Source organism: Durio zibethinus, chromosome 19 (genome assembly GCF_047325235.1).
Source record: "Durio zibethinus cultivar Kanyao isolate XHJ-2024 chromosome 19, ASM4732523v1, whole genome shotgun sequence".
NCBI lineage: Eukaryota > Viridiplantae > Streptophyta > Magnoliopsida > Malvales > Malvaceae > Durio > Durio zibethinus.
Genome location: NC_143180.1, coordinates 2,139,940 through 2,152,040, shown reverse-complemented (window position 1 = coordinate 2,152,040; position 12,101 = coordinate 2,139,940). Strand labels below are relative to the sequence as shown.

General features: G+C 33.0%; 2 protein-coding genes across 4 annotated transcripts; one reads left to right on the top strand and one right to left on the bottom strand.

Annotated features, from left to right (window-relative positions):
* Positions 1-634: 634 nt before the first annotated feature.
* Positions 635-2,211, top strand: LOC111309770 (uncharacterized protein At2g39795, mitochondrial-like). The gene is made up of 3 exons (XM_022908776.2): positions 635-999; positions 1,418-1,761; positions 1,839-2,211. Exons 1-3 carry the CDS (start codon positions 727-729, stop codon positions 1,996-1,998), a joined length of 777 nt encoding a protein of 258 aa, XP_022764511.2. The 5' UTR covers positions 635-726; the 3' UTR covers positions 1,999-2,211.
* An 898-nt stretch (positions 2,212-3,109) lies between these two features.
* LOC111310174 (delta-1-pyrroline-5-carboxylate synthase-like) lies at positions 3,110-10,848 on the bottom strand. 3 transcript variants are annotated; one of them, XM_022909362.2, is made up of 20 exons: positions 10,671-10,845; positions 9,673-9,744; positions 9,464-9,567; positions 9,172-9,274; positions 8,842-9,003; positions 8,083-8,360; positions 7,513-7,663; positions 7,199-7,363; positions 6,919-6,996; positions 6,577-6,666; positions 6,217-6,303; positions 6,032-6,118; positions 5,838-5,934; positions 5,602-5,705; positions 5,371-5,446; positions 4,347-4,497; positions 4,152-4,220; positions 3,852-3,918; positions 3,695-3,765; positions 3,110-3,371 (listed from the first exon to the last, which is right to left on the bottom strand). In XM_022909362.2, exons 1-20 carry the CDS (start codon positions 10,728-10,730, stop codon positions 3,290-3,292), a joined length of 2,154 nt encoding a protein of 717 aa, XP_022765097.2. In that variant the 5' UTR covers positions 10,731-10,845; the 3' UTR covers positions 3,110-3,289. The 3 variants fall into 3 exon arrangements, with proteins under 3 accessions (XP_022765097.2, XP_089604410.1, XP_022765098.2); XM_089748284.1 differs by lacking the exon at positions 6,919-6,996 and having other exon boundaries at positions 10,671-10,846; XM_022909363.2 differs by lacking the exons at positions 3,110-3,371; positions 3,695-3,765 and having other exon boundaries at positions 3,914-4,052; positions 10,671-10,848.
* Between the last annotated feature and the right edge of the window lie 1,253 nt (positions 10,849-12,101).

Sequence of the window (12,101 nt, the reverse complement as noted above, 5' to 3'; positions counted from 1 at the left end):
CTAAGGCCCAAAATACGCATTAGAGGCTTCATTCCTGAACTACTTGAGGCCCAAATAAGCCTATGCCAACTCTGAAGCCCAATTCTAGCCCAACTTCAGCACCAAAATAGACCTACTTATACAGATTTGTAGGCCCATTTATGAACAACACAGGCCCAGATCAGCCCAACTTAGGCCCAATTATAGACATTCAAGCCCAAAACTGCCAAACTGAGCCCACTTATAGTCCCAATATAGCCCAATTTTAGGCCCAAAACATCCAACTTAAGCCTACTTTGAAGCCCAATTTTAGACCCAAATAAGCCCACTCTGACCCACAACAAAACCCAATTATAACTCAATTTTAAGCCCAATACAACCCAAAGTAAGCCAACTCCGGGGCCCATTTCCATCCCAATTGAGCCCAAAATCACACCAATTAGAGTCTTCATTCTAGACCAACTCTTCGCCCAGATAAGCCCAATCCATTCCAAACCCGAGGCCCAATTCAGCTCAATTTTAAGCCGAAATAAGCTCAACTTAGCCAACTCCGAGGCCTAATTCCAGAACAATTGAGGCCCAAAATAGGCTCATTCGAGGCCAAATTAGGCAGGAAATCGCCTATATCAGACCGAAGCCACTTGCACATCTTTGGCCTTTAAAACCTAAAACCCTCACGACACAGAATCCAGCCGTTCCTAAAACCCTTGCAAACCCTCTCCTTTTTCTTTTTTCAGCGCAGTTTCCATGGCTTTCACTTCGATTCTCCGCAAATCAGCCAACTTGTTGGTTCCACTCGCTATTCGACTCACCCGAGCCCAGAGGAACTACCACTCTTGCATCTTCGCAGCTATGAACCATAGCTTCCACTCCCAGCAATCCAGTCTAAACCATTTTTACCAAAATAGCCTTCATTTCTCAACAGCTGTTGATTCAGGAAAAACCTCTGCTGATCAGTCTCTGCTTCGAGTTCTTGAATCTGAGATTCAGTGTGCTGAGGAGAGTGATGAATATGATCAGGTGAGTAATTTATTCTGTTTTTTCCCTTTCTTTTTTCATTTAGGGTTTATGGGAAAGTAAGGGGAAAAATACAAGTGTTTGAATTTGATAGATTTTGGGTTTTTTAGAATTTTCTTTTCTTTCATGAAAATGGAAAAAAAATGCAAAATTGTTTAAAAGATCATTATTTCCCCCCAAAAATTGGAAACTACTGAAAAATGGTTTAAATATTGCACTTTGAAAAAAAAAACATTATTTTTTACTTAAGTTGGGGTAGGCATAGAAAATTTAGGGTTTTTATTTTCTTTTTCGTGGTTTTGGGTTTTAATTTTTTGAAATGAACATGATCTTAGAATTTACATGCGCAATTTCATAATACTTAGTATAGATTATCTGTTTGCAAACTGAAAGCAATAATTTTCTGTTTTTTTTTTCCCAGGTTGAAGAGACTCCAAGTGGATTCCCTTTCGAAATCGAAGACACTCCTGGGCTTCAAACTATAACATTGACAAGAGAATATGATGGTGAGTTAATAAAGGTTGATATTCACATGCCTGATCTTGTTACAGGCGATGAACAAGAACAGGGTGAAGACGATGATGAGGATGACTATGAAAAGCCTAGTAAGTCAAGTATCCCATTGGTTGTTACTGTCTCAAAGAGTGGTGGTCCTAGTTTGGAGTTCAATTGTACTGCCTTCCCGGATGAGATTGCAATCGACAGTTTGGCTGTTAGAAATCCTAACTCCGAGGACGAACTTGCCTATGAAGGCCCTGATTTCCAGTAAGCTTTTTGTAGGAAACTTGGGATTTTGATTGGATCTCTGCTATAATTAATGTTTTTGTTTTTGTGTTTTGCAGTGATTTGGATGAGAACCTGCAGAAGGCTTTCCACAAGTACTTGGAGATCAGAGGAATCAAGCCGAGCACTACCAATTACTTGCATGAGTACATGATCAACAAGGATAGTAGAGAGTACCTTAGGTGGTTGAAGAACCTCAAGAAGTTCATGGAAGAATGAAGGATTTATAGCATCATACAATAGTTTATGAACAAGGACATGAGCTAATAGCATTCTCTTTCGAGTAGGAAACAAGCATTGTTGCAAGTTATTGCATGAACTAAATAACAAATGCACAATTTTATTGTGGTGAAAAGTTCTTTCGAATTTGTTGAAGTTGAATGTTACATGTTTGGAATTAAGTTCGGATCATATATTGCTCTACTTGAAGAATATTTTGTCTCACTCTTGTTTGAACCATATTCACATCAAGTCTTGCAGGAACTGAAAACAAGTATGCAAGAATGTTACTTCTTAATTGATTAGAATTGAAATTTACAAAATAAAAGTGATGCTAGTGTTGTTATCTTCCTTAGATGAATGTGGTTCTCCTTTGAATGCCAGCTATGTGATCTGCCATCAAATTTTAAAGAGATTGGAATGTGATTTTTATATCTTACAAGAGAGATTAAGGTGTTCTCCCAATGTTTTTAAAGGGATTTGTCGACCTTCTGCGTTGACCAAGAAACGGGACAAGACTATTGTATTACGTCGAAGAAGCCCGTTGAAGCATGAATTTAACCATTTGATTCAACGAGTTTTTTAAGAAAATTTTCTTTCACATTGGAATACTGTTTTAGATACAGCAATTCGTAAATTTGTAAAGTGTAAAATATCAAAATTCATTTATTCAAATCATATCTTATACAAAAATTAAATATCATAATTCATATTTATACAAAAATATAAAATATATATTTTAATTTTATTTAATTCATATATAATTTTTATTAAAATTTTAAATCATTTATTTTCATATCTTTTATTTATATATATCGTGTTTATATGGTATCATCGTATTGTATTTTGTATTACTAAATCTAAAATTTATTAATTTATGGATCTTATATTCTTAGTCTAAAATCCTGGGAAATTCCCAAAATATAGTAAAAGAAAATAATTGGATGGGATTATTAGTACTTTAACACAATTCCTGAAAAAACTCACAAATAACACACTAACATTCTTTTCTTCTTTCAAGTCTCCCCAAACAAATTACTCCTAATTTCTAGTTATCACCCTTGAAAAAAAAATTTACTTATTCCTAAATTAAAAACATAAGAATAAACCATAGCAAGAATTTCATAATAATAATAATAAAAGAATAATAATAGTATAATAATGACGCAATGACCAATCCTGCCCCTTGAAACTAAAGGATAAGACAGAGAGGAAAAAGAAGAAAGTTGAATCCTATGAAAGGAGCTTCACGCAGTTTCCCTCTGCATTTTAGGCTTTTTCTGATCCATTTTTAAGAGTCAACAGGTATGTCTTTGTGGGTGTAAATGACCCCTTTATCACCATCCACCACCTGCCCACTTCCTTTGAGAATCCTATATTTTGAACCAAAAAAAAATTATAAGGTTAAATAACCTTAAAATAAGCTACTTGCATTTTTCTAAGGATATTATTCAATATAGTAATCTTAAAGAGTGATCTTAGGGCACTTGTTAGCAAAATCCTTCAAATATAACAGTAACAATATCATAAATATTTAGATGAATATAATTTATGTTACCAAAGAGATAGCCTACCTCCAAAATGATCTCCTATAGATAACATATATGTGCAAATCCATGTTTATAGGATGTATGAAATACTAACAATGGACTGTAGAATTCGTGGTCTATAAATGAAGATCTTAATAGATCCATACCATCTTGTTGTTAACAATCCTTCAACACCGACAGGACCCCGAGCATGAATCCTACTTGTACTTATCCCAACCTATTCAGTTATTGAAGAAAATCAAATGTTACACCAATGAACTTGAACATATCAAATAGATGATGAAAGTAACAGAGATATGATACCTCTGCTCCTAGCCCAAATCGAGCCCCGTCGCAGAATCTTGTGCTTGCATTGTGGAAAACAGCAGCACTGGCCATTTAAATAAAGGATGTATTACATGATGACCCACAGAATTAAAGGAGCCACCATTATAGCACTGAGTCAAAGTAATTTTGTTGCCTTCGAAATCAAAGCATTACCCATTGCATTTTCTTATTTTAGGTCTTACAAGTAAGAAGATAGAGCAGAAAGATGTCAAGAATTTAAGTAATAGAATAACCAGCTAAAGTGATCTTTCAGAAAAAAGATAATTGAAGTCTTACCTGTCAACTTGATTCAGGAAGATTTCTGCAATTTCTTGGTCTTCTGTGATGATACAATCCGTGTGTGCACTGAAACAAAAAAGAAAAAAAAAAAAGAAGGTAATTCATGTCCATCTGCACATGCAACCATAGCATGCATCAATATGCAAACAAAGAAGAGTCAATAATGTTCTCGGCCAAGATATTGTAACATGCCTTCCATTATGATGGATATGATGGATGGCTGCACCGACGTCATCCACTATTTCAACAGTGCAGGCCAATGAATTGTATTCATGATGAAATGAGCGTGCCTGTGGGATTTTCAACAAGGAACTTGCCCTCGGTCCGCCATATAACATAACACCTGCAAAAGATGCATTAACGTTGGTTATCCCTTAGATATTCCAAAAATTGTGTTACATGGATATGATGGAAAGGTGTAAAAATTCCATCCTAATAAATTCAGCACCGAAACAATAGAAAAACGAGATAAACAAAGTTTTAAAAAATACCAATGCAGAAAACAAACTGAATAGGACAACGACATTTTCATCAAGTTATTTTATTTAAGTTGCCAGCCATTCCAAAAATGGTTAGGATATCATATTAGTCATAAAAGATACCAAGAACTGCCATAAATATGAACAAATTTTAAGTTCTATGATAGTTTTTCATGCAGCTGGATTTGCAGACAATGAGATTTCATTGAAAGATTATCCATTTGCTTCATAGTGCTGGATAGTTATATATCTCACGTAACTGGATATGTATGAGATTTACCTAAGAATGAGCTCAATGAATTAGTATGTAGAAATAAAATCTCTCAGCTGATCAAGCCACTAAAATAGCTCAAGAGAAATTGTCATACTCAAAACACAGACAAGAATTTAAAAGACATTCACTTTCTTCAAATATTCAAATTCAGTATAAACTAAGTATAGTTGTCAGAGGGTTAAACATAATACATAGATCCAGAAATTTAAAACTCAAAAGCATAGACTATCCATTTCCTTCTTTCATTCTAAAATCCTAAGTGGACATCTCGTTAACTATGCTCCATTAATTCCGCTTTTAAAAGTTGAAAGAATTATTGCATAATGCTTGGTGTCAATTTTCCAACCTACATTATCATATTTTAACTAGAGCTATTCACTTTCTAATAAAGCAACTAAACATGTGGCAATCATGGATAATTTTTAAGTATCATATATTGAAAGTGAAGTTACTTGCAATGTACCTTCTATACGAAGATCAACGATTAGCTCATTCAGTGCACCGCTCTGCACTAAGTCCTTGTGTACAAGAAGAGTCTCCTGCCAAAAGTAAAAGAGAAGCATTAAATAACTATGCAACGTGATGAACACAATCTGAAAATATATAAACAAAAATATAGCCTCAAAGAATAACATTGAACTTGTTACTTAAATTTGTCAGGAAGAAATAAATTGACGAATGACTGATGAATTACCATTGCATTACAAGCAGCAGGATAATCTATTTTTGCATCCAAAACAATCTGCTTTGCCATTTCAATATCAGCAAACTTATCAACATATACATGGCAAATTCCATCTGAAACAAACAGCATAGTAAACAGGATAAGAACCAGGCAGAAGTATCTTTTCCTTATAACCCTTATAAAAACAAAATTATCACATCGGCCAAGCATATGATGAATGGATAAGACACTAGAACCCATCTAACCTGCATGACCAAGAACAGGAATTTTAGTTGAACTCTTGATTTGAGAAACAAGTTTGTTGCTGCCTCTTGGGATCACAAGATCAATCACATCATCAAGCTGAAGTATAAATGTTAATGCTGAGTTCCAAATTAAAGTGCATAATATTGTCATAAAATATCTGTTCTAATGATTGGTCACTTTAAGATCTACTAACCTTCAAAAGGTCAGGAATCTCATCTCTTGAAGTCACAAGTCCAATAACTTTGCTCCCAACAGTGTCTGGAATGGCTTCGGTTATTACCTATGAATTCAAAAGAACGTGAAAAAATATCAGAAAAGAAATCCAGACAAGAAATCACATTTCAGTACATTCAAGAAAACTCATTTTAGAACCCAAACCTTATGCAAAATAGCATTTGACCGCTTGGCCTCCTTTCCCCCTTTCAAGAGTAGCCCATTCCCACTTCGGATAGCTAATGAGGTTATCTATTCAAATGATACATAAAACCACAGGAGAATATTCAGAAATAGAAGCATATAACTTGACTAGGCAAATAAAAAATAGCACTTAGCTCCACCTCATACAATGCAGATAGTTTTCTGCATTTTCCTTCCTTGGTCAAGCCAAATAAAGGTTAACATAAAAGGGGGTAGGAACATAAGTCCATCTCAGAATAAAATAATCTATTTAAATCATTCATCTTATCTAAACCATAGAGAAATAGTGGAAAGGATTTTCAAAGTTGTAGTCCTATTTACCTGTACAAGTGCTTCAGGTCGAGATTCAAAAACAATCAAAAGAACACCCAAAGGACTTGATGTTTTCTCCAAAATAAGTCCATCTGCAACCTGAATGCAAAGATAATCATCAGATAACTATTCACTCAAAAAGTTCCAGCAATTCTGTTAATAAGAGCTTTGGCCAAAACCATACACAGTTTTGGTTTCTGATATAATCCCCCCAAACCCCCAAAATTCAACCTTTCTTGCCTCACTTTTAAAGGTTTAGAAATTAAACTACGTTTCAAACCACATGAACCTCCAGCAACTTCACAACTCAATGTATCAACCTACTGAACATAAGAAATACCTCTTTATTACCTGTGTTTTCTTCAAAACACGGCCAATTGGGTCTTCCATGTTAGCAAGCACACGAATTGACTTTGCAAGGTTCGAAATCTGTTGAGAGCAAGAAGTAAACTCAACAACACAAAACAAAACTCATAACTATAAGTAATCTGAGAAGGGACAAGGTACAGTTGGATTTTGATGCATAAGGGTTGCATCTGCTTTAGGTATTCAACGACATGGACAAAGCTGAGAGGTAATAAAAGGCAACAGTAAATAAGCAAACATGGAAGAATTAGATTTAACATTTTACCTTCCCAGGCTTCAATACTAGCCGAGATATCAAGGATTTCTCATATCCAGCCTCTTGTGCAGCAGCAACATCAGCTTCATTCTCAATAGTGATCAATTTTTCATTTGCTTCAAGAGCATCAGCTATGTCTAGTAAAATCTTTTTCCGCTCTTGTGAAGACAATGCCTGAAGAACAATTGCCATTAAGTTCTTTTTGCCACTACCCAAGAAGGTACATCTGACTGTCAACACAAGAAGTGGCAGCCAGAACCACAACTTGAGGAAGAAAAATGTTATCACAAAATATTTGGAGCAACAAAGCAATGCAATATTACCTGAAGTCGTCTGGAACTTTCTCTTGCTGCAACTGCCATTTCACGGGAACCAACTTCTTTAGTCGGTTCCCACAAATGTGCATCTTGATGAAAGAGAGTACCAATTCGTTGTCCTTGGAGGACTTTTATTATGTTCTCAGCAGCAAATCCACTTTATAAGAAACAAAAGAGAAATTACAGAAAATTAGGCAGAAGGCAATTTGCTGACACCAACATGGCATCATCACATATGAATGCAGCAAGAGTATTTTTATATAGCAAAAGCTACAAGCTCCAGACAAATAAGTTCTCGTTCTTTTTTCTTAAGTTGCAATTTATTAGAAAATATAAGGGTTCTTAGATGGGATAAGGCAGGGGAGTTTAAATTGCAAGAATTTTCCAACCCCTCAATGCACTTACTAGAGGAAACTGACCGGTATGTTTATTTCATTTTAAATGATTGTAATCCTAGCAAAACCAGTATTCAATCATTTTAGGCTTTTAGTTGATCCTATTTATTATATTTAACATGTGTCAAGATACAGTAAAACATCGCATAGTGCTAAACCTGGAATAAAGCATGAATTATACCTGGTGATAACAACAGGAATGCCAGCATAAGCTGCATTGACAGCAGCTTTTACTTTTGCAGTCATACCCCCTCTACCCACCCTCGACTTGTCTCCAAAGGTAATCTCAGTCTGATGCTTTTCCTTAACATATGTGTGGATTAGCTTTGATTTTGGATCACTTGGAGGGCCACTGTAAAGACCCTCTACGTCACTCAACAAAACAAGCAGATCAGCTTTTAGCTCCAATGCCAGTAAAGCTGCTAAACTGTCATTATCCCAAAATATACCAGAAGAATCCTGCAAAAGTACTCAAATTATGCACTTTAAGATGAATCAAAGCTTTCAAACACTTTTCTCTCTTTATCTGAAACCAACATAGAGAGAATCTAAAAATATCTGTTTACAAAATGCATTAGAGCCTTGAGAAATAAGCTTGTATTTATGATGCATTAAAGTGTATAGATACAGCTTCTGAAGATTAAGCTTCTACTATGATGACGAACAGCACTTTTCATTCTAATAACAGATAAGATTGTTGTAGGCATAGGTATAGCATTGATTGAGGTATTGATTTAAATAGACACGAGGACATATTGAATATAATACATTACAACATATTGGTACAGCCTCCTAAGATTAAGCTTCTGCTTATGGTGAAGAACATCAACTTTTCATTCTAGCATTGGATAAGATTATTATAGCCAGAAGGAGATAGCATTGATCCAGGTCTTGATATAAAAAGACATCATAACATAGGAAAAAGTTATCAGTATGATACCTCATATGGAGCTTTCCTGGTACTGACGGCATCATTTTCATTAAATATTGGAATAACTTTCAGCGATAATAAAGACTTCACTGTTTCATTTAGTTGCTTCCTAAAATCTTTATCTCTAAAATCGCTGTCTGTTACAAGAAGTTGAGCAGAAGAAATATCCAGCTGCAGCAAAAAAAAGGTCATTTCAAATAAGCTCTATATACCAAAGATATAAACATGCATCACAAATAGAGATGAAAATTTCTGGTGAAGAAAGAATGAACTCTAAGGTAATGAACTTCAAGAAAAGATTAGTCTAATGCAGCCATGAAATGGAACATGGGCAACCACCTCATTAAACAATGAATCATACAGGGCCATTAGACTATTTTGTCCAACGGCTGCACATGCCTTTCCATCAAGTTCTACTTGGGGTTTCTGAAGATCGGCAAAGCTGTGAAACACAAGACAAGAATGAATAAGAATAATAATACCAAAGGAAAAGAATTTATCAAAGAGAACTACCAAAATATTAATAGTTTTCCTTTTTTTATGCATGACAGCGATGTCCATTCTTTAGGCTTGAAATGTAATTGAGGGATAACCATCATTATACAGAGCTGAAAAAGAAAACGCAAAAAACCTGCTGTTGACTAGCCTCCTGTATCTTAGCCTTTGGCGACCAAGGCCAACAGCACCTGATGTCACCAAAATAATCTCATATCCTTGAGAGTTCAATTCTTTAATCTGCACATCATTTGAAACTTTAACCATGTTATTACAAGGCAAATAAAGCAATAAGTGCAACCTCCCAGAGCTCCATTACAATGATGTATTAAACAAATGGCATACCTGCTCACATAGTGCTCCTAATCTTCCAAGTGCTAATCGTCCGTCATTTCGAGTAACAACAGCAGTTCCAACCTTCAATATTAGTCAGTTCAATCATTTATCAGAGCTCCAACTTTCAAAAATAGTTAGTTCTCTCTAGTGCTAAGATGTTTGTTAAATAACCACCATACCAACTGGAGTGTTCTTGTTCTGAATCAATAGATAAAAAAAATAGAGGGTCCACCTTGGTGGCAGAAAATAACAACAATTTCCTATCTGGAAACAAATTTTACAAACGAAAATAGACATCACTTTCAGGGCAATTTCCAACGATTAACCAGCACATTCCCAAAAAAAAAAAGATCTCGACTCTTTTAAAACTGAGATCTTTTTGAAAAGAAATATATATTAATCTTCATAAAAAGTGCTCTGCTATATACAGTTTTAAAATATTTTCGGTTTTCCTATCTTCACAAAATAATATACATCAAAATAACAAAGACCCAAAATTTCTTTTTTTTTTTAATTTAATATCATTACACCAAAATAAAATATATTGACATGGTTTATGTGATTTTAATATCTCGAAAAACAAGCACTTAGCTTAGCCGAACAAAACCATTGGCATAGTTTCGGTGATTTTAACCAAAAATATATTTTTTTATCCAATTTTCAGTTTTTCCGTTCTCAAAAAAATTATTATAATTTTCCATTGCAATATGCAATGACACAGACAAAACACTTATATTTTAGATTTTAATATCCTTATATAAAAATTTTAAAAAATGCACTTAGTTTTGCTTTAGAATACCATCCAGCCTTGGTCCCAGTTTTGCAATTACCCATCTTTCCTAGTAACCAAACACCGCCCCTCCCATTAAAATCACCATAAAACCCATTATAAAAATAGAATTATACAAAAACTTTAAATCCGTTTAATTCATTTTTATTTCATCAACTCATCAAAAGTCAAAATTGAAACAATGTTTAAAAGAAATACAAAGAAAAAAGAACTGAACCTTGATGACGAGACGCTTAACGTCTTTAACAAAGGCTCGAGAACTGTCCATATTGGCCATTGAAAGAAACTCGGAGCAAGTCGTGTAGCCGTTCTAACTCAGTGACGCGGTGTTTCTCAGGTCTTATAGGGTTTAAGTTTAACCTTTTTCCCTCTCAGGGTTTTATGGAGAGAAGAGTCCAAAATAAAACGGATTACTGAGCAGAGAAATATCAATATGTTTCAATATGTACTCCATCAATTGTGGTGCACCAATAAGAATGTGACTAAATGCTGACGTGAAGAGAGGTAGAGTTAGTGAAACGTACAGAATAACTGCTAGGACATGGATTTCTTACGTTAAAATATTGGCGATGGAGGGACCTCGGCGAACTGACACGGATGCGACAAAAGTTTTAGATCTGCGCAGTCCGCTGATTGTATAGCACATGGACTTGGAGTTTTTTATTAGAGCCATCAATTTAGACACGACACGATACGTTCGATATAAAATATACCAAAAAAAAAAAAAAAGGCGTTTCATATTTGTTAAGATATAATTTGTATTTTATATGTGTTAATATATTTAGATATATATAAGACATAAAAATAAATTTAAATAAAATATATTATACGGATATATGTTTAATAGATAATATGATAAAAATATATATTTAATTTAATTTTATCATACAAATATATTTTTAACATGTTTAATATATTTTATATTTATTTTAATTTAATATAAATATGTGATACTTAATAGACTATTTAATACCATATAAATATTATTTTAGTTATTTAATTATGATATTTATTTAATAATTATTATAAATTTATTTTTTATTAATAATATAAATATTAATACTAATTTTACACATAATTATTTTATTTTTTATTTTTAATAGTTTATTATTTTGAATTTGATAGTAAAAACTAATATAGTTTGTAATATATATTAAATACGTATTAAGTGGGAATCAAAATTTTCTTATTATTTTTAATATATAAGTATTTTTATATTATTAATATGCAAAATTTATTAAGTTATATATAATGAATAATTTATAATAATTTATTTTTTAGTTTTGATTTTGTATAAATTAATATTAATCGTGTTTATTCTTGTATATTCGTATTAATGATATTTATTCATGTATATTTATATTATTTATATTTATTCGTATTGTTTAATTGTACATATATTAATCATATCGTGTTTTATGTAATACATATAATAAACATATCGTATTCGTATTTAATATTTAAATACGTTTTATAATTTATAACATGTTTATATTTTAATAATTCATGTTATTACATGTGTCAAATATCATACGAAAACACAAATTATCATGTCTATATTTGATTTTCTTTTTTATTTTTTTTAGTTATTTTAGTAAAAAATTAAATATAATTATTTTTTAAATAATGAAGAGTATTTTTTATTTAA

Coding starts and splice junctions, on each gene's coding strand:
- LOC111309770 (XM_022908776.2), top strand. CDS start 727: ATGGCTTTCACTTCGATTCTCCGCAAATCAGCCAACTTGTTGGTTCCA. Junction 1,000..1,417: donor AGAGTGATGAATATGATCAG/GTGAGTAATTTA, acceptor TTTTTTTCCCAG/GTTGAAGAGACTCCAAGTGG. Junction 1,762..1,838: donor TATGAAGGCCCTGATTTCCA/GTAAGCTTTTTG, acceptor TGTGTTTTGCAG/TGATTTGGATGAGAACCTGC.
- LOC111310174 (XM_022909362.2), bottom strand. CDS start 10,730: ATGGCCAATATGGACAGTTCTCGAGCCTTTGTTAAAGACGTTAAGCGT. Junction 6,997..7,198: donor TAGTATTGAAGCCTGGGAAG/GTAAAATGTTAA, acceptor TGCTCTCAACAG/ATTTCGAACCTTGCAAAGTC. Junction 4,221..4,346: donor CATATCCATCATAATGGAAG/GCATGTTACAAT, acceptor TTTTTGTTTCAG/TGCACACACGGATTGTATCA.